Here is a 23,537-nt window from a genome sequence, read left to right as displayed (position 1 = left end):
TTGTCTGACCCTGTAATAGTTGAGAGGGGAGTTCCTCAGGGCAGTGTTATCGGACCTTTATGTTTTCTTATATATATAAATGATATGAGTAAAGGAGTGGAATCGGAGGTAAGGCTTTTTGCGGATGATGTTATTCTCTATAGAGTGATAAATAAGTTACGAAACGAGCGATATCTTTCGGTGTTTGCTATCACGTCGCGGTCCCGAGTTATACTAATTTTACCGTGCGCTTCCAGTTCCTATTTCACCACAGAATGATGGATACGTGCGCCGCTTACCTTTGCGCCATTTTTAAGTTTTGAAATCGTCGAAGGAAATCTGCCATACACTTTTTCTGCGACACATATAGATTGTTGCGGGGAGGGGGGCAGTATTGAAATGAAACGATAAACTTATTCTACATCAAAATAGTATGGCAGTACCTAACCTAACCTAACCTAACCAAACTTTATCAGATATTTCCGTGTTGATGTATAAACCGCTTGAAAATCCTTTCCGAGAGGTCGCAGACTGTTTTATTAGTTCATCATTGATTCCAGTAGTGGCCGATCTCTTCATACGGCTCGCGGCGGAAATATAGGTCCGTGACAAGATTCCGAGGAAAAACAATCTCAAAACTGTGAAAAAATGAGCACCCTGTGGTTTTAATATCACAAACATCACATTATATTTTATTTTTTAGAGTTTCTAGATTTCCACCTTATGCTACAATAGTTGTAGGTCTACGTCAGTTGGATAAATAGTTGATGATTTTAGTATGAACACATGGATAAGATATAAGGTATAAAGAAAAATCGTAGCCAAATGTAATTACTTGTAATTAGGTCTAAATGAAGCACGTATATGTAGTATTAATATCCATAATGGTTTTCCACTCTCCATTCATAAAACAGGTGAACAACATACACATTAAAACTTGAATGCAACTGCAGCCCTGACCAGACTGCTTTTTCATACTCATGTCTCAATGAATGTTTCAAAAACAACATATAAGGTAAGCACTAAATGTTGTCCAAACTATATATCAAAGAAAAATGAAACTCTTAACAAATAAGAAAGTGAGGATTTGATTCTTATCCCAGCCAGATTGTAGATTCGGTCCACTGCTCGCTTCCATCGCTAAATGGTTAATATGCTGGGTCCAGTGGGTCCCGCGTGCGAGCCCAGGCCTGGTCGAGAATTTTAACCTAATTCCGATGGCTTCATAATTAGAACTCATGATAGGTAGGGCCCCATCCTCACAGACGCGCAAGTCGCCTGTATGGCGTCAACCCGAAAGACCTGCAGCAGGCCTCCTCGGAGGCCACACTCCATTCCACTATCATCTTCTATACAATATGTAGTTAAGATCCCTGCCAGCTTCCACCACATCCCATTTTCTGGGACTATAATTGGACTCTCATTGCTCGCAATCTTCTTCTAGATTATAAAGTTGATTATTTGTATCCTCAGGACTCGGATGACGAGATCTCTCATCTGGAATGGGAGACAGTACGGGTTCGTTTCGTGAAGGCCGGCACTCTTGAGAAACTGGTGGAGAGTCTGGCGACTGATGACGGTGAGTTGGAGTCCACCTACATCAACGTGTTCCTCACCACATACCGCACGTTCGCTACCACCAAACAGGTGCTCTCCCTCTTACTAGACAGGTAAGTTACTATTACAAGTTTAGATACAAAAATCTGGTAAAATAGCCCTTGTTCTATATACAGTAAAATCCAAGGACAAATAATACAATTTATGTTAAAGAAAAAATAATGAATTATATTAATAATATACTAGAGGACTCATGCTGCTCCTCACCATTCTTTATAAATAGGTCAGACACCTATTCTTGATATGCTTATCGTAGTTACATTGTTTTGCCTGCCCTTTTCGATGGTTTTATGAACAGAAGTGCATTATGTATGCCGCAGTTCGTAGTCAGAATTCATCCATTCTGACGTCACCATGCAGTTTGGTAAAAATGAATCCATATATTCGCTTCTTTTCCTGCAGTTTTTGACGTAAAGCTTGGTATTGTGTCATAGAAGGCAATTGCATTTTTAATCGCAGTTTTTCTATATACCAGGCGGCTCGCGAGCGCCGTACTTTCAACTTATAAATGTCCCGCATGCACAAATGATAAATGGGATCTCTTGATAAATGGGATCTCTACCAACTTATTTTCACAGGGGCACTACTGCCAGTGGGCAGGTTACGTCACAATACGAAGAGAGAACAACCGGACGGTCCCTCGCAGCATGTTACTCAGCGCTACCGGTCTAATGCACCCCTTGCATTAGTAAGCCTCGATTTCCACCGCATGGTTCTAGGCTGGTGTATGGAACAGCAGCACTGTATCTGCTGCTGGCAGCAATGCCCCTGTGAAAATCAGTTGGGGTAGATATCCCATTCATCACTTATGCATGCGGGACATTTATAAGTACAAGTACGGCGCTCCTGAGCCGCCTGGTAGAACGGTTGTCTTGTGAGCTCATAGGTTAATTTCAAAGAAGCGGTTTTTTCCAGGCAGAGAACTTTTTTAAGATGCATGGGCTTCACTCTTTCTAGTGTAGCTAGGTTATCCTTCGGTACGTGTTCCTAGATAATGTCTCAGGCATATATCATGATGAGTTCTGTTTGTTCGGAGAATTTTCTCTTAGCAGTTGTTAGCAATGCTCTGCCATCTGTTGAATATATTTGGAAGCTGGGAAAGGTTAGAAAATCACAATCAAATCTAGAAGGGAATGGTGTTCTTCCGTGATCAGAGAAAGTGTATACTCTCTGGTTTGACAGGTAGTAATCGAACATGGCTGCATACAATAACATTACTAAGGAGGAAAATCACATACACTATACCTATCAGAACATTAATGAAAATATTAGTCGCATAGCAACCTACTGAATACAGAATACATTACGGGTTAGGGTAAGCTTTAGCTTGCAATTATTGAAGTGCTAATTTAATGATTTGACTTTATGATTAATCAAAGTTGGCTGAGTGTAGAGACCTATGATTCACCAGTAGGTAATTCCGGAGAAAATAAAACAAAAATGAAGCAAATCGGTGCAGTAGAACGGACGGACAGACCTGCCAAAGCTGTTTTTAGTAAACACTTATAATATATAGATATTTGTTGGTTACAATCCTGGCTGAGGTCGATGGTGTTCAAATGCTACAACTTTGCGTCGTTAATTTAGGTCACATTAAACTCATGTGGGACAAAATTGCATCTGTAGACTAGAGGTGCTCAGCTGGGCCCCGTTGAGGCTAGCCCATTGTGGCCGGCAGGCCTGACATAAATGCGGGCAGCTTACGTAGCAAACATACGTCACAGTGAAGCGAAAGAGCGAGCACATTTTGCAGGGAAGGGAACAGTGACGTTCAATTGTGATAAACGAAGCTCTCCCCCAAAATTCAGCGAAATGCTGATTGGACTACAGTAAATATTCTTTGTAAAACGCTATAATTGCGAGAAAACCGACCTTTGCAAGATATTCCGGTTTGATTTATACCGCGCTCGATATAAAGAGTCAGTTTTATTTTCTTATATTTATAGATTCAAAGGAACTGACACGTTATCATTTTTGTGTTACAATTTAACAAAGATACAGGGTTTAAGCTTACACGCTACGATTTACAATTCCTTGGATGGGAATGACAGTATTTCCATTGTAAATGTATCTACCAAGTAGATTAGGTTAGGTTAGGTTGTGCAGTATGCCTTCAAATAAATAAATAACCTAACTTATGTTATTTCCGGTACGCATGGTTGGATTATCTCAATTTCGATGAAAAAATGACTTACCTGGTTTTTTCCCCCGACCCTTCATGATGTTGTAGGCCTAATTCTTTGTTGTAACCGGTCACAAAATACTTATTATTATTATTATTATTATTATTATTATTATTATTATTATTATTATTATTATTATTATTATTATTAATACGCCCCACTAAGTACTATTCTTACGGTTTTTGGTCAAAATACATAAATAACTTATTTCTTACAACGTAAACTGAAAATGACGTGGATTTCTTCCCTCTTTCTTTTCTTTATTTCCTGCCTTCATTTCAAACTCGGGGGTCACCACAATGATTGAGAGTGACTGGGAGAACTTCGCCCAGTCTTCACGGCTTGTGATGTAACCCCGACGTCACTGTGACCGAATAGCATACGCTCATCGCCTGCTTGGCCGCCCGTTTACAGTGGTGTGCGCCCGCGGGACGAAATGTCCAGCGTGAACACGTCTGTCGTAGACTGTTTGCAGTTAGAACGGACTTTAAACTAATAACATAATTATAATTAAAATTATTATTATCATTACCATCATCTTGGGTCTATGCTTGCGTACATATCGAAGGGATGAATGAGATGATTAATGCAGTCTGCTTGAAGTCAGTCGACAGTCATCACCTGCAGTCACTGGATGAAACAGAACCTCAAATCGAAGATTTATCGCACCATCATCCATTGTGTTATATATGGCACCGAACTTTGGCCAGCTATGAAACAAGCACAACATTGACCAAGTGTTGTGGAGACAAAGATGTCGAGATGGTCAACTGGCGTCAGTTGACTGGATCATGTTTCTAAGGTAACTTAAGAAAGAGACCGATTTGGTGTTGTGCTGACCCTGGGGAAATTGCGGAAATGTCGACTAAGATAATCTGGACATGTGCTGCGAGCGCAAGCAGGTACGCCCTACTATTACAAAGATAGGTTGTACACTGGAAGTCGTTGGAAAGAGCCTCATGGAGTGACTTAATCAAAACGATTAGCTGATGCTGTACTCGGCGACATTAAGAGAATAGTACACCCCACCGAGCAAGAGGCTTTGCGGTTTGGGTCAAATAGCTATCAACTTGCATTCGGGAGATAGTGGCTTTGAACCGCAATGTCCGCAGCCCTGAAGATGGTTTTCCGTGGTTTCCTATTTTCACAACCAGGCAAATGCTGGGACTGTACCTTAATTAAGGCCATGGTCGCTTCCTTCACATCCCTAGCTCTCCTCTAGCCCATCGTCGCCATAAGATCTATCTGTGTCGGTACGACGTAATGCAGATCGAAAAAAGAATCTTCATCCCGACATGGTCCACGACAGAATGGATTGAAGATTATTATTATTATTATTATTATTATTATTATTATTATTATTATTATTATTATTATTATTATTATTATTATTATTATTATTATTATTATTATTATTATTATTGTTACGGAGTATTGTGGATGTGCAGAGGTGAAAGAAGGTGCTGGGATGAACAGGTCTCAAAATACGAAATTAAAGTTAAGATAAAATTTAACAAGGTTATATTTTCTTTGCAAAATCAAGAAATAACAAGAATGGCAGGTACAGAGTAGCAAAGCAACAAATCGAGAATGTACAATTACAGTGTTACAGGATTTGGGCTCCAAGAGCCAGACACATAATTCTTGAGCTATAAGCCCAACCTTACGATATACAAGATTCAACAAAGGGGCAGAAGACCCCAATCATGCCCAGGAGCTCTTGCTCCCAATTACACAGTAAAGCCTCCTCGAGGCATGCAGAAACAAATTTTAAGAAAGAGCAACCCGCTCTTAAGTTCAAGCCTATCAAAGGCCACACCAAACTCCACTTTCAAGTTGACCTCCAAACACAAATAACACAGGGGTAAAAATACCCAACCTACTGAGGCCTATTCAGTGAAGAAACAGGACAATTACGTGGCCTCCAAAATACCAACTTGAGAGGAGGCGAAACTGCACTCCTAATATACTTTACTAAAACCTACTTGGCACTAGGCCGCTAATGCAAGGGCTAATCCCATACTAAAGAGGTGACTTATATAAGAAAACGATTTACATTACACTAGAAGGGAAGAAACGGTTGTGAAAATAAGTTCACCTCAAAGCAATATGAGAGGGAGCTCGAGAGGGTTAAGCACTCTCTATCCCAATTTGTAGTTTAAAAAGATAGAATTGATACCAAGTGTCTTTACATTTTAGAGGAAAGTTACATGGTAAAAGGCTTCGGACCTGCCCCGAGAGTTAAACTGCTGAGCTAGCAAGAAAAGAAGTTATTAAAAGGCCATTACCTGGAGGTTAAACTGCTGCCCGAAGAAAGAGGCGCTTCCCGCCCCCTGCTACATAATTTACACAAAGATAGATGTTACTGAAGTGGCGCAGAGACCCGAAAATCAGCAGTTTATATACCCTCGCGGAACATTCGAGACCTTTCAGGAATGAGAACACCCGCCCACAAGCATTTTATTGGTTAATGGCAAAACCTTCTACACCAGATGAAGAAGAAACACCTTATTGGTGGAAAATTAATTACAGAAATTCCTTATTGCTCAAATTCAAAACTGGCGGAAAGAAAGGGTTAACATTGCCAACTTAAACAATGGCAAGAAGAAATTTAATAAAGAACAAATTTCTTCAAAAAAAAAGGTTCCTTCACTTCGCACTAGGGTGCACAATTGTAGTTCTTAAGTAGTGTCCTCTAGAAGAGAATGTTTACACTTCTTGCTACAGATAAAACAAAAATGAATCGAAACTGACATAGTTCAGAACACTTCAAAATTTATAGTAATGACATCTTCTGAGAAATCGTTGAATTAATATGGAAGTTAAAGTTCAGGCTTCCTCCAGTAGAGGAGTTTTAACTGGCGCAAGGTTTGAATTAGCGGCCCGGTATTATTATTATTATTATTATTATTATTATTATTATTATTATTATTATTATTATTATTATTATTATTATTATTATTATTATTATTATTATTATTTACACCTTTGCTGGCGAGATGTAATGTTTACAGTGCAGTATGTCTTCTGGTATGGGCTATATCAAATTTGAGTCTCATCCTTGGCTTTGACAATATGAAAGTGACTGAGGTATGAGCGATGCTAGTAATACAATTCCTTATGCAGCCAGTCCTTGTTATGAATGGTGTGAAAATATCGCTTATAGGGTCGGTTGGTGCATGCATTTCAGTGGGCTTGGCAGACTGATATGTAATAGCAACGGCTGGCTCGGTGAGGAAAGCAATGGGAAATTACCTCACTCCTCATTTCCCTAGTAAGCCTCTTCAGTGATGCCTAGGCTATTTATGACAGCTGTTGGTGGAGCTGCAGAGGATCAAACCAGCCTTCGGGCTGAATACCCAACATACAACATACATTATTATTATTATTATTATTATTATTATTATTATTATTATTATTATTATTATTATTATTATTATTATTATTATTTAATTCATAGCTGTTATACTGGGTACAGTATGTTAATATTTGTTAGTTTGATACGGCCTCAGTCGACCTACTGTGGGCGGGGGAGGTAGAAAAACATCCACGGTATCCCCTGTCTGTCATAATAGGCGACCAAAAGGGACCCCAAGAACTCTTAACTTGGGAGCGTGGGGTGGCGACCTCGCATTCCTTAGCTGAATTCTGGCATTGCTTCCATTTACTTTTGTCTACCCTATCCAACCTCCTTGACCAACTCTTGTTATATCCGAACCCGACAGTATTACGTATGTAGGCCTGGGGAGTATTTCATTTTCATGTTCTTCATGGCCCTTGTCTTGTTTTGGTTCATAACCTTCATTTTTCAAAGTGTTAGATCCCTTCCATTTTTTTATGTCTGATTAATGTTAATAGAGGATGGTTGCCTCATTGTACTTCCTCTTAAACAATAATCACCACCAATGCCTCAGTTTTCCTATAGGCTGACCAGACATCCTGGTTTTGTCAGGACAGTCCCAGTTTTCACACAATTATCCCGGTGTCACAAGAACGATTTTCAGGACATTCAATTATACTTGTTTTTAACCGAGAAACAAAATGCTTACCAGTACACTATTTCCTCAGTTGTTCATTATTATCAAAAACATTATCAGCAGTGTAAGAACTGATGTGTGTTAGAAAAATATGTATTTTCATAAGACTGTGGGCATCACAAAGCTATTTCACTCTACAGTAATGTAATGATGTGGAAACAAAGTCCAGAATTTTGGGAAACTTAATTTGTTATCCCGTATCTCTCATCTTGAAAGGCCTTAACTGTAGATGTAAGTAGGCCTAAACTTGAAAATATATTCATTTAAAATCTACCATGCTCATATGTTTTTTGTTATGTACTTTGCAGTGGCGGCTCGTGGATATCAGCAGTGGGGGGCGCGATACACACTTCGAACACTATACGGTGCTATGCATATGCATATGCAATTGTTTTGATTATTATTATTATTATTATTATTATTATTATTATTATTATTATTATTATTATTATTATTATTATTATTATTATTATTACATGCCTTTACTGGCAGGACCTAGTGTTTACAGTGCACTATGTCTTCTGGTATGGGTTAGAGCAATTTTGTTTCTTTCATTGATCTGTCTCTGTCTTATTCTTGGCTTTGACAATATGAAAGTGACTGAGGTAGGCCTATGAGTGATACTAGTATTGCCATTCCTTCTGCAGCCAGTCCCTGTTATGAATGGTGTGAAAAAGTTGCTCATAGGGTCGGTTGGTGGATGCATTTCAGTGGGCTTGGCAGACTCATATGTAACAGCAACTTCTGGCTCAGTGAGGAAAGCAACGGGAAACTACCTCACTCCTCATTTCCCTAGTATGCCTCTTCAGTGATGCCTAGGCCATCTATGACCGCTGATGGCAGAGCTGTTGAGGATCCAACCAGCCTTAGGGCTGAAGACTGATCATACATTAACATTATTATTATTAATATTATTATTATTGAAAATTATTGAATAATAATAATAATAATAATAATAATAATAATAATAATAATAATAATAATAATAATAATAATAATAATAATAATATTTGCCTGTTCTTGTCCACGATCGAGTTATGTTTACGAATAGTTTCATTGTAGTGATCACTTAAACAAGACACGACATTGACGTCACCAAGCGTTTTAAAGTCCATGGTACTATTGATATCACCCCTGTGGTGATCCATTTATCTCCTTTCCTAGAACGGGAGAATAGCAGGCAAGGAAAGCAGTAAAAGGTTTCTGAGATATCATTTCCACATATCCGCGAGTTCTTGTTATATACGTCAGGAGAATTCATTTTTCTTTGGAAAGCCCTATTTTCATTTTTCTTGGTCTCCGGATTTTTCAACAAGAAGTCTGGTGTCGGCCTAAAACACTCCTTCAGTTCGACTTTCTTCTCGATAGAAAGAGAAGAAAAGTTAGTTCTTTAATATGTTCGGCGGTAATCATACTGTATGAAGTGCAAACATTACACTACGCCTACATATAAATCACAACCTTTCTCCTAATTTCACCTTGTCACAGTCACCTCACAAAATCATTCATCAACACAAAGCTAAACATCGCGCTCTCCAGTGAGTATGGCCAACATGAGTCAAGTGCGAGGAGACAGTCGTCACAGTCGTTACTCGTTTCGTTAGTTAATAATCCTAAAAATTACAAGACTATTTTAAATATATACCGGCACATTTAACTCAGGTAAGTGCCTCAGTAAAATAGTTCCTAGTTTTAGGAGAGAAATGGCATAAACTGACCCCTGTTAAATAGAAATCAGATCACCAATGTTTCAGGTAGGTTGGTTGCAACGATAGGCCGCGGCAGAAACGCGCCGGAATCTCCGTAGAAAAGCACATCTCTACTGCGCCTCTGATTGGCTCCCTCAAGGCCAGTCAAGCGAGACTCGGAGTATTTGGTCCGCTATGAGAGAGCGCCCTCCTGCGCGGGGCCAGCAGCGCATCGGGCCGCAGTACAGTACAACTCGCGCCCTTGATAATAATCGTATAGTAAAATATTTCCCTTGTTAGCATTTGAGATTAAAATTCCCTAATTTAATGGAACCCCGTGGGGGGCGCGCGCCTTAGCGCCTCCCAAACGAGCCGCCACTGGTACTTTGACAAAGAACAGCTGGAGTCAATTAATAATAAGTCTGTTGATAAATCTTAGGGTCTAAAGTGCTTTCGTGCTTGGTTAACAATGAATGACACATGGACTGTTGACTGTAGGAATTAGTGATTCAGTGAGAAGTCCAGCTCCTTGGCTGAATGGTTTTGAGGGTCCCGAGTTTGGTTCCCGGCCAGGTTGGGGATTTTACCTGCGTCTTGGTTAATTCATTCATCTGGCTTGGTAATTGGGTATTTGTGTCAATGCACATCTCTTCATACACACACAACACATCACACTACCAACTACCACAGAAACACGCAATAGTGAATACATCTCTCCACTTCGGTTTGGCGTTTCGGTAGGCATAAAGCCACAAAGCAGGGCATAATCCATGTGTGCGACATAGATTTTACCCGCAATTCCCCCAGGGTATGGGAAAAACAGTGGAAGAAGAAGACTACCTGTAATGTTCTAGCAATAATTGCAGTAATGAGGTAATAAGGCTATATTTTTATTTGATCAAATGTATTAACATTTATTACATCATTCCTGAATAATTTATTTTGTGTGTAATGTAGATTTTAATTTCCAATATTTCCAATATTCAAGATGAATTCCAGCTTCTCCATTACAATTTAAATGATGATGATGATGCTTGTTGTTTAAAGGGGCCTAACATCTAGGTCATCAGCCCCCATTACAATTTATTTTAGTACGTCTCATAATATCTAAGTACTGTAAAAATTAATGGTAAGTTCCAAAATTAAGTTGGAATCAAAGTATCCGGGTTTTCTTCCCTGAAAAATATGGTCGCCCTATTGTTGTACATTTTTTATTTCTCAACATTATGTATACTGGTATGTGTACAGTTGGTTTAATTATATGTCATGAGAAACTGTCCAGAAAAAGGTCAAGTTTGGTTCATTTCTCTGTTTGAATTCAGAGATTATGTTGTACACATTAATTTATTTTTTATTGGTCTTTTCACAGATATGAGCAGCTAGCTTACAACAAACAGGACCTACCAGATGTTGTCAAGGAGCAGCATAGAAAGTGAGTGTGTCCTTGTTCTCATAAAAATTGAGTATTTGATCATTTAAATGATATGTTTAGAATTTTATAGAAAATTAATGACAAATACATGAATAATGCATACATACATACATACATACATACATACATACATACATACATACATACATACATACATACATACATGCATACCAGGGGCGTATTCTCCTTGAATGCAAGGCATTCATTGCATGCGTTATGATAACACAAAGAACTGTCTGATGTACGATTTTAGGTTGTTTCAAGTCAAATATTAACGATTTCATCTCTCAGAAGTTCAAAAGGTCCGCGCAACTGTACTGGTTCCGTTGCTTGACTACGTGTGGTGCTGGTGTAGTCTCGCCGTCTACACCACTCTAGGAAGAAAGAGACAGTGAATGGAGGAGTTAAGGATGTAAGGCATTCAATCTTAAAATTGCATTCGGTGGCAGACGTAGTTCTGAAACCCTCCGAACGATGTCGCTGCAATTGAAACTTGGTCAGAATTTGTCACCCCATACCTATGCTACCCTCTGCCATCTGTTAGCAACTTGGAGAAAGTCGGCATCTTTACAGCAAACGGGACCCACAGATTACCCCCCAGCAAGAACCCAACGTGACGAAACTGACCAATGTCACTGGGGTGACTTACCTCCAGCGCTTGAGTTGTGGCTAACTAGTGAGTTAATTCATTGTGTTTTCGGTGTTTTATTATATTTTGCGCACATGTGGTATTAACGATGGATGAAAAGCCATTTACTGGCCGTTCGTTTGATGAAAAGATTCAAATAGTTAAAGCCGGGAGACCTCTACCTTCCCTCGTAAATTTCTTCTTCTTCTTAATCTGCTTACCCTCCAGGTTGGCTTTTCCCTCGGACTCAGCGAGGGATCCCTCCTCTACCGCCTCAAGGACAGTGTACTGGAGCTTTGGACTCTGGGTCGAGGGATACAACTGTGGAGGATGACCAGCACCTCGCCCAGGCTGTCTCACCTGCTATGCTGAACAGGGGCCTTGCGGGGGATGGGAAGATTGGAAGGGATAGACAAGGAAGAGGGAAGGAAGCGGCTGTGGCCTGAAGTTAGGTACCATCCCGGCATTTGCCTGGAGGAGAAGTGGGAAACCACGGAAAACCCCTTCAAGGATGGCTGACGTGGGAATCGAACCCGCCTCTACTCAGTTGACCTCCCGAGGCTGAGTGGACCCCGTTCCAGCCCTCGTACCACTTTTCAAATTTCGCGGCAGAGCCAGGAATCGAACCCGGGCCTCCGGGGTTGGCAGCTAATCACACTAACCAATACACCACAGAGGCGGACCCTCGTAAATTTAAAAACAGAAAACAAGAATTGTGTATGCACGTTCAATCCAGAAACTTACAGTAAAACTGTTTGGCTCGAGTTCACCTACATGTAAGTAGGGTGAGTAGAATTGAAATTTACTTAATACATTGTGTTAACTGCATGGTTACTAGTTGCATGCCTCAGTGGAGATTCCAGGATACGCCACTGATACATACATACATACATACATACATACATACAGGTACAAAATTGTTATAGACTCTGGCTCCATCTGGTGGTATTTGAAGGTGCTCAAACAATATGTCAACCCTGTGCCGGTAGATTTAATGGCACGTAAAACAACTCCTGCAGGATAATAATCTGGCACCTTGGCGTCTCCAAAAACTGTAAAAGTAGTTAGTGGGATGTAAATCCAATAATGTTGTTGTTGTTGTTGTTATTATTATTATTATTATTATTATTATTATTATTATTATTATTATTATTATTATTATTATTATTATTATTATCATAGAATGTTGTGCCTTTCAACATTCTGTCTCCAAGCCTCTGTAAATGAACTGGGCACCTCCACAATCCTCTGTCTGCAGCTAGCTTTGTGATCTCTTTTAGTTCCACATCTCTCATCTTTAAATCATTACAAATAAAGTCTAACCATGGTTGCCTTGGTCTTTCTTAGGTTCTCTTACTCTTCATTATTTTCCTATTTCATCTCTTCTCCTCCATTTGCCTCACATGACCCCACCATCTAAGCCAGTATATACACTCTAATCTCTACTTCATCCATTGAGTTCATTCTAATCTAGTCTTTACCTCCTAACTCTAAGTAGGCATGCCCTCCTGCCATTGTTCCCACCATTTTGTACCTGAAATAATTCTTGCTACTTTCTTGTCTGTTAATTTCAACTTATGAATAAGATATCCTGAATCCATTCAACATTCACTCCCTTACATAAAAGTCAATCTGTAAACAGACATATTTTTACAATTTTCTTTTCGTTGCACCAACACGGATAGGTCTAATGGCAACGATGATATAGGAGTGGGAAAGAAGTGACCGTGGCCTTAATTAAGGTACAGTCCCAGCATTTGCCTGGTGTGGATATGGAAAACGATGAAAAGCCATTTTCAGAGCTGCCGACAGCAGGGTTTGAACCCACTATCTCCCTGATAACAGACTGATGTAAGGATAATTTTGTCTTCTTTCTTATAGAATATTGATGATTGTAACTGCATTAGCTTTGCTTCACCTTGTTTCAATTTTATGTACTACGCTGTCTACCATCCTGGGAAAATACACATCCTAAGCACCAACAGGGATCCACCTTTTCAAGTTTTGTTTTTCCTACATGACATTCAATCCTCTTAGGTTTCTTTGTAACTGGCATCACTTTAATCTTGGAAATACTAATTTTCATATCCTATTCCTTGGATCTCTTTTACATCTCCAAGATACATTTTGAAAATACAATCATTTGCAAATAATGAAAAGCATACCAAGAACAAATCACGTGAGCACAGTAAAGGTTGGTGCAGAGTATTTTGAAAGTTGAAGTGTCTCATTTGTGTTCAATACTGCTTGTGCGAGTGTGCCACTATGGGGCATTCATGTCCCTCCCTCATTCATAGATACAAGAGTGTTTCTTAGTGTGACCCACAGAGATAAGTCGAGTGAACATGCACCATGCCCAGACGTTATATTTAACAAGCCATTGACCAACTAGATGAGCTTGAAAGAGGCCACATCGTCGGACTAAGAGGAGCAGGTTGGACATTTCTCGCCACTTGAACCATTCTGATTACACTGTGTTTCAGTGTTGGATGCAGTGGGAATGTGAGGGTGCACACTCTTAGCGAAGGCTCAGGTTAACCCCAGTGGACCACCGGCAGGGAGGATCATATCCTCATGCGACAGACTCTAAGCATTCCACAAGCATTGATGCATACTTTCCAGAGACATGTTACCGTAGCTGAGAATACGCCTGTGTTCACCAATACTTCATCCAGAGCAGGATCTGTCATTGGGGCATCCCTTATGACACCTGCCATTATGACCTGAGAATTGTTGAGTATGTTTGAAAGCAGCTTGTGGATTGGCAATGAGTTGCGTTTAGTAATGAATCATGGTTCTGTCTGGATACAGATGAACACTGAATTAAGAGTCTGGAGACATCCTGGCCAGCACATTGATTCACACTTCATTTCAAAGTGGCACACTGCCCCAACAAGAAGTGTTGTGTTGTAGAATGCCATTTCCTATGATACCCACTCCCCACTGGCTGATTGAAGGAACCCTGGCAACGCAGCAGTACATCCAGGAAATTCTGCAACCACCTTGCTTCCCTTCCTGTAGCAGCTCGACAACCCTTTTTCAGCAGGATAATGTCCGGTTACACACCACGGGTATCATTGGCCTGCGTTCATGATGTCAGTGTGCTTCCCTGGCCAGCAAATTGTTCAGATCTCTTATCCATTAGATCTCTTGTCCATTGAAACTAAATTGGATGGCAACTTTGGCCATTGGGAACTATGACAGATTTGGAGGGGCAGTTGCACCAGCTTTAGGAGGAAATTTCTCAGGAGAACATCTGACATCTGCATGGCTCCATGCCCTACTGTATTGCCGTCTGTCATCTGTCTCGGTAGTACGGGTGGTCCAACACCATACTAAGTGCATTTGTTACCCTCCAATAAATGTTTGGTGTGGTACAATATTTTGAAGTTTTCTTTATACCAACATGCCCTGTGCCTGTACCCACTTTATTGCCCCTGAAATGGCTCCTTCGTGGTGAGTAATTCTGCTTGCAGATGAGTGTTTTAGGATACATTACAGGATAGTTTATTGCACCATTAGGCAAGAAGGTTGTACTATTTTTGTCATTCTCACTTATGAGAAAAACCATTGTACAATTTTACCCTTGAGATAGCTACATTACATCAAATATCAGTGGGGTTCAGAAAGCATTTGAAAACTCACTGATCTGAGCAAATATACACATTATAGTGATGTATCATAATAGCTTACAATATATAATTCAATATTCTGTGGCCTGTAATAGAGAGGGAAACTATTGTAGTGTTCCAGCCAAGTGATGGTAAGGACATCTGTCATAAACCTCCAGCCAAGCCTCGGTGGTCATCAAAACCACATAAATGTGGGAAGGTGGGAGAGAAGGGGAAGAAATAGTTATTTATGCTATAATAGAGCAAATTACGAATTTATTCACAAGTGCGTGAAGTCTTTTTATTCTTATGTAACATACAATATTTTTCCTTTATGAGTGATATTTATATAGCTTAAATATTTCTTTATGAAATATATGCATTTGTCACTGTATGGATGGGAGTCTCTTGTTATCATTGACAGTGATGCTGATTGGCAAGGAGATATAGAATAAATAAAAATATTAGAATGTGTTTATAGATGTGGAAATACTAAAACAAAATGATATATAATTATACCAGAAAGTTAATGGTATTGTCACTCAAAAGAAGAATGAGTACATGGTTTAGTATGTTGTTTGCATTCAGTATTTTATCAGACTTAATTTTAATTATTATCAAAATTCAAAATTCACCTCTCATGAAGATACAAACCCTGCAGATACCCACAACAAACAGTATATCTATAGGTTCTGTTGTTTCTTAGAAGTGTATCAGCGAGGAACTTGCACAATACCATGAACGCATTCTTTCTTTGAGCGAATGTACATTAAATATCAGAAATGAGCAGGTATGTTACTCCAAATGAACAAATATTTCACTTAAAATCCAGTAGCTTTTGGAGTGAATTAAACTGTTTACCCATGATTATTTTTTAAAAATCCACTTCTGTCAATAGTCCTATTTTTTAATTGCTAAGGGTAACAGATTAAAGTTTGCTTTATTACATCATAATGAAAAAAATTTCTTATGTCTGGGAAATATTCTCAGATGTTTCTTTCCATTCTATGCCTATGGCACTGTTCTTTTTTAGGTAAATATTTATTTTATGTCTTGTAGGACTCTGATCCTTGCTTTACATGTGTGGTTGGACTCGTATCCTGAAGACTTCCGTGATCCTCCAACACATCCAACCCTGCATCAGTTACTTTATTTCTGTCAGCAACATCTTCCAGAGTCAGAGCTTGAGGTCAAAGTCAGACATCGGCTTGACAGGTTCAACAGAGAAGATCAGTTACTTGGTAAGTGAAGGTAGAAACCTCAAAGTATTTTTTTTATCACTTGTTATTAGAAAAATATTCACTTTATTTGGAAAGCAGTGTTGGGAACTAGATCACAATTTAAATGCAGTTGGCTTTTATTGTATAACAGCAATGAAATAGGCTCATTCTACCTTCTACTGAGATATTTATTGCAAGCAGGGCTCTTTTTCTAAGTAAAGGTTTAGAGGTACTCTCATCTGATATTCCACAAACCACCAGCACTAGGCATCGGAAGTTAAGGCACCGAAAATGGGAAAATAGGCCAATAAACGGCATTGAAATTATATTGCGCAAAAAAACAAAAAAAAATACAAAATAGCTCTCATAACACAACTGCACTCAAAAAGTCAGTATTCATAATCACAGCTAAATAAACCATTCACTTCCACACATTTGTTGTTTTATGAAAATAGATGCAATTGTCTTTGTTCATTAATCATTCATGAAATAAATGCAGAAAAGTATCTTTACTAACCATAAAAAGACACTGAAAAACTGGATAATTAGTTATTTCTCCCACAGACTTCTTTTATTTGCACTTACTCGTCTATATTGTCACGTCCATAATTTAAATTACAATAAACAACAAGCAGCTTTTCAAGATTAACAGACAGACTTCTGTCATGCTTATTGGACAAATCAGTTTATATGCTGAGAAAAGATCTCCCAACATGCACTGATGTGACTGGAACATACTTTTGAAAAGCATATAGTGCTATCCTTTCAACATTAAACCTCTCAGGAAATTCACCAGCATTCCTAATTGGCACATTATAAATGAAATCAATGGTTTCATAGCCTTAACAAAACATATTTTAGTTTTTCAGATGTTTGAGTTGCATATTTGCCACAAGTACCTTCTAATTCTTTTTTCAGCCAAAAACAGTGACATGGATTTACAAAACAACATATTACTAGTCTCCAGTTATTGAACAGTATCTGCTACAAAAGTGAAATGTGCATCAATACATGTGACCCCTTGCATGGAAAAGGACCCAAAGTCGCCAATGGAAATTTTACAGCAGAGCTGTGTCTGTGGTGTAAAAATTGCATTTCTATGTTTTCCTTTCTTGCGCTGCCTATGGGTCTTCTTAATAAATTAAGTTACACGGCAGTTCGAGTCTTTGCCACTTGATGTCATGAAAACTTTGTACAATTGGAAAGAAAATGAGTAATTATGATTTTCTCAAAATAAGATTTTCTTAATAGCAATACCTAGAAGCATGAACTCTTTTTCAAAATGCTCAGTATCTTATGCCAATTTTAGAACCACAACAATCCACAGAATGAAAAAATACGACTGTAAGTTCCTTTCCGTGCAACAGGTCACGTATGCCAAATCCTATTTCAGACCTTTCTCTTGGAACACACATTGTGTTTCTGTCTCAGAAAATGTGTTCACAATTAGTGCTATTTATTTAAAATTTTTGGTTAATTAAAGAATTAATTAACCAAGAATTAATTAATTGGAAACCAAAATGTGCTTGTTCAGAAACTTACCACTTTGTTGCAACACTGGCACACTATAATATTTCCTCAGTAGTAAAACCAAGAAATTCTGCTACCAATTGACAATAAAAAGAAGTTTTAGATGTTTTGAATTTTGGCATTTTTCACCACAAAACTACACCCTGACAATAATAATTCAAGACTGTGTGAAACTGGGATGTTCATGCTGGTCAACATGGTCAAAGAAAGTAACGGTGGCAGGTAGCGAACTGTGTGAAAGTGGGATGTTCACTGTGGCCAGCACGTACAAGGATTAAGGTCAGGTAGCAAAACCCAAACATATTCCATTGCAACAGTGTGTCCCAAATCTATAGATACTAAAAAGAACTGCCAATTCTTAGTTTCAAACTCAGAAATATTTTAAAACTGTTAAGAGAGTACTCAAATATTTATTTTAAAAAGCAAAAAATTGTTCATATAAAAACAAATCAGGACAAATGGCAGAAAGGAAAATAATAGGCAAGATAAAATTTCACCAGAAGGCTTTATTTGTAATAATTTGGACATATCTACTACCAGCCTTTCAATATATACGTTCAAACAAAATAGGCATACCCCTAAACTTCCGATGCCTAGTCATCATGCCTTCTTTCTGTACTCTTTGTAGTGGTTGAAAGATGCCTGTGTTTCACAAACCAGGAGTTTATATAAATCATAGCTTTAAATTGCTGCAGTGTAGGGCCAACGAAATTGATAAACAGGAGATTGGTGACAGTAGAGGTATAGAGAAGCTCTTGTATGTGTGTGATAATCAGATTCATTTGAGAAAATGGAAAATGGACATTCCCCTGTTTATGAACACATTGATGAGTGTCCACATATAAGCCATGGATTTTTTAAATGAGGGAAATACTATATTTTCCTTCTTTTGGACCCTAATGGTTTAGAGTTGTGCGTCCTCTAGCATTCCCTATTAAACATATATATAAAGAAAGAGCCCTGACTGAAAGTAATTTTCTTACAAGTATCCAGTTGCCTTATAGGCTATTATGACTTCCATCTTTCATTCTGTCAACCAACAAAGAGAGCATTTTAATCTAGCATTTCACTGACTCGTACCTTGAAGTAATTTAGTATAGAGTGACCGTCATCTTCTTGGTTACCTGTGCTTCTCTTATTATCTATAACAGAGTCCATTTAACTCTTACATAACTTGTATACTTTCCTATTCGCTACATATGCACACCCCCCAACCCCTCTCCGCACTGTAATAAAAATGATGCAAAAACACCTTCATCCAACATGTTCATTCCTAATATAGTGTTCATCCCTTAGTATATGCTTTATACCGAGCGAGTTGGCCATGCGGATAGGGTCGCGCAGCTGTGAGCTTGCATTCGGCAGGTAGTGAGTTCGAACTCCATTATCTGCAGCCTTGAAAATGGTTTTCTATGGTTTCTCATTTTCACACCATCCGTACCTTAATAAAGGCCATGGCCATTTCCTTCCCACTCATAGCCATTTCCTGTTGCATTGTCGCCATAAAACCTATCTATCCATGCAACATAAAGCCAGTCGTAAAAAAACGTATATGCTTTACTGTGCTAAGTCAAGTTTACCCAAATGTCATTATGGGCATTAGAAGTGGATTTTTTTAATGAACAATTTTTTCATCAATAATTAAAATGAACATATTAGGATTTATTGAATTTCTCCTCATATTCAGTGTAATTCATGGACAACACATACAAAATTCAAATAATTTTAGGATAACGAATAACAGTGTATGCTACCATTCAAGTTCTAAAGCATGCATTTGCCATAGTAAAAACTTCCTTATACTTCACTCCCTAAGGTTGCAATGTCTACATTGCTTCATTGAATAATTTTACATTCTTTGCATGGTTGGAAATTGTCATTCATTCTCATCGTATTAAACAGAAAATCTTTGATGCAGCATTTTTAGCAGCCTAACATGGCCCTGAAGTTTTATTTATGCCCATCCAGGATTTTTCTCTCTTTTGTTTTACATGTTTCACCAAATAAATTTTTCTTTCATAATATTTCATCATAATTGTTTTATCTTTGCAACCATTACTGAAATTGATTAGTTGTTGTAGCATATTAACTAAAAAAATATCTTTCTCCTGCAGATTCCTGTACAGATTATCCCACCGGCAGCCTCTATTTCCATCCAGCTATTGCAAATGGAAACTCACCTCAGCTTTATCATTTTCCTGATGTGCCAGAAAGACATTTTGCAGAGCAGCTCACAAGAATGGACATGGTAAGAGTTTTAATTGTTATGATACACTGGTGAATCAGCCATGGTTTATTGTCTACAAAGCAATGTAAGTTTTGACAACATTAGCCCATTAGTCTCATCAAGTATTCCTTACTCTTCAGTGTTTTGTTTAGTGTTTGATACAAGTGAATGAATGAATGAATGACTAATAACCAGCTAGCTAACTAACTAACTGGTTTCCCATTTAATAATACTATTTTTAGAAGTTAATTGTGAATTGTGGACACAATTAGGAAAAACATCAAATTATATGATAAAAATGTAGCTGACAAAAAAGAAGAGCAGCCAAGAACCATCGCGCAATAATGAATGTTCTCTCCGTTTGTATTATGTATCTTTTGGTAACTATTTGTACCTGAGTCTTTCTAGCTTTGTGTTTAAGAAACAAAGAAAAACTTTTGATTTATAAGGACTAATAACATAATTTTTCGGCCTGGAATAGAAATTCAGGTTTAAAGTAAAACATTTTTCAGGGACCTCGACATACTGAGCTCAGAAACAATGATCTTTTATTTGTCAGTTGTAGCCCTGGTGCCCAGATGACTCGTGATGACAGAAAAACAGTAATAATTATTTTGACTTGCAAAGTTCAGATATTCCGGTATTTGTATAAATATTAATTGCATAATAAAGATATGTCTTTTATATTATGGGACATAGAGGAGATGAATTATTAAGAAAGGGAGGAAAAATATTTTTAGTAACAGTGTTACACAATATTAGAAGTCACAACAGGACTGATTTAGGCCAATTTTATTGCTCCATTTGGGTGCCAACGTTTGGATTGACAAATGAATAATTAGTTGTTGTAGGCTTATCATGATTAGGTAATGAGAAGATCCTCATTTGAACCTGAATATCCAGTTAAGGCAAACATGTCCAGTTGTTAGACAGATGGTTGTTAGAGTTTTAATGAAGACGAAAAAGCATTTGATGAAACAAGTAAAAAATAGGCTGCTTGGTTTTATCTGTTTGGATTGATCTAAGGTAGAGATAATTTGACTGGCTCATCACTGTATTTAGTCATAATTAGAGATATAGAAACATGAATAAGAACACACATTAAGACGAGCACAATGATCAGGCAGTATGGGAAGAGAGAGCAATGGAAGGAGAGACAAGCACAGACATAAAAACGCAAAAGGACAATATACTGCCGTCTTCAGATGGATGGGCTCTCTCAATCGTCCCACATTTTCAATCCATTTATTCTCAGCCCCCAACAAGCTTGTTTCTGCTTTGCATTTTCATCAGGAGGGTGGGCATCAACACTCCTTGATGAACCATCCTGACAGATCTTCAGCCTTGATGCGGGAAGTGTAGGATGCGAATAAAGCCAGATAAATACAGGATAAAGGGAAGAAACTTAAGATAAATGCAGGTGGTAAAAGATAATAAACACAGGACCAATTATAAAGGAGAAAAGAATACCAAATGGGGTAATATAAGTTTATAAGTTGTAAGTTTGTTTGCTCCTTTCCAATACTTAATCACTTTTTCATTAGTAACAGTTTCATTATCTCTTATTTTTTTATAAATAGGAGCTGTTTAAGAAGCTTGTTCCTCATCAATGCCTTGGTGCCATTTGGTCTCGACGAGACAAAAACCGCAGTCATGAGGCTGCCACAGTGCTGGCCACTGTGAACCAGTTTAATGCAGTGTCTCTTCGGGTCATCAGTACCGTTCTGATGGAACCAGACATGAGGCCCAGCGAGAGAGCTCGAGTCATTGCTACCTGGATCGATATCGCACAGGTAATAAAAGAGATAATAATTTGTATATATAAAATAAGAGTTCTGTCTGTACATTGCTCAGAATTTTAAAATAATTGTAATTCAGTATCGGTCATGTCCCCAGTAACAAGGAAATGCACTTTTTAATTTCCTGTAATGTCTGTCTGTCTGTCTGTCTGTCTGTCTGTCTGTCTGTCTGTCTGTCTGTCTGTCTGTACGCGCATCATGAGAAAACGGCTGAAGTAAATTTAATGAAAATCGGTATGTAAAGTCGGGGTATAAGTCGCTACAGTCTAGGCCATAAATCATTTTATTCATGCTGAGTGAAATGGCAGTTATATAGTATTAAATTTCTGATCATTTATGTCTTATACATTTTTACCATACTGGCTATGATAACAGACATATTCATGAATTTGACTTTTTGTTGCTAAGTCCATATCAGTGCCGAGTCACGAGAAAATAGGTAAAAAGATTTTAATGAAAATCTGTAATGCAAAGTCGAGGAATAAGGAACTACAGTCTACACTATATATAATTTTATAATTTTATAAGATGCCCTAATATCATAGAGTCAAAAGAAAACTAAATGTGAAGGCCTACAATGTAGGAAGCTCATAAATCTGATCAACAATAACATTACATTGACCATTGTTTGTTGTGATGTCCTTTGTGCCTTCTGCTGCCACTCATCTCCGATAGATGGAATTACTGCTACGTCCTGAGTATAACAGCCTGCTTAAATATTGGCCGAAGTAGCTGGGGAGTTAGATCTTTCTTCTTTAGCGTGCCATTCCTTTCCTCTGGTTCATAAATTTTCTGATACTACTGTTACGTAACACACTATTGAATCCCTACTCTGAGGCACTGATTAGCATGAGCATGTACATTTAATGGAATCATGACAGAGGAGTGTTTGCGGCTGTCTGCTTCCTAGTCATTCCAGCACTGGAACTTTGGACTGTTAAATCAGCAGCGTAGTACTGTTCGTTAAAAGTGAGAAAATGTGCACTTTTTCATTTGATTGAGTATTTTATAGGATAACATTGCTTTTAATTGCTACATTCCTACTGGCGTCATTGTAATGATCTATGTTGACTTTAATTGGGGAAACTATAAAGTCAGTCTTTCTGAGAATTCCATAGTGAAGCACAGGTACATCTGTTAATAACATAATTTTGTTTAGTAATGTAACTGGTGTATCATATCTTCAACCATCAATAGTTGACAACAAATTTAGATGTGTACAGATCACTTCAAGTAAGTATTTCCATAAAATGCTCTCTTTTGTTACCTTTCCTTTATTTAAAACTAGGTGTAGTACCTGGCTCTAATTAGGTACTTTTATGAATGTTTACTTTTTGGATTTATATTACCTGTTTGAAGTGAATTTTTGTAGATTTCTTTATTGTGACGTTGATTGATGTTTTAGGAACTATTTTGAAGATTTAGAGTTGTTATTATGTGTATGATTTTAAGTTTAAGTTTGAGATTATTTAGTTTTGCATTAAACTTTGTCCTTAGATAAACCAGATTGTCTGGGAAGTATATGATTCTTTCAAATAAATAATAAAAGTGTATGTATTTACATGTCATGCTATAGATATGATGTA

At 38.0% G+C, this 23,537-nt stretch overlaps 1 protein-coding gene across 1 annotated transcript in view; it reads left to right on the top strand.

Annotated features, from left to right (window-relative positions):
- The window catches only part of LOC136872730 (ral guanine nucleotide dissociation stimulator-like 1), a 528,038-nt gene that overhangs the window by 482,570 nt on the left and 21,931 nt on the right, over nt 1-23,537 (top strand). Inside the window, exons 3-7 of the mRNA XM_067146557.2 lie at nt 1,453-1,649; nt 10,874-10,936; nt 16,235-16,416; nt 20,040-20,173; nt 21,733-21,945. Of these exons, the coding sequence (XP_067002658.2) occupies nt 1,453-1,649; nt 10,874-10,936; nt 16,235-16,416; nt 20,040-20,173; nt 21,733-21,945 (789 nt within the window). The remainder of the gene's footprint in view (nt 1-1,452; nt 1,650-10,873; nt 10,937-16,234; nt 16,417-20,039; nt 20,174-21,732; nt 21,946-23,537) is intronic.

The sequence above is a fragment of the Anabrus simplex genome, chromosome 4 (genome assembly GCF_040414725.1).
Source record: "Anabrus simplex isolate iqAnaSimp1 chromosome 4, ASM4041472v1, whole genome shotgun sequence".
In the NCBI taxonomy this organism is placed as follows: domain Eukaryota; kingdom Metazoa; phylum Arthropoda; class Insecta; order Orthoptera; family Tettigoniidae; genus Anabrus; species Anabrus simplex.
This window is presented reverse-complemented; position numbering and strand designations above follow the sequence as displayed.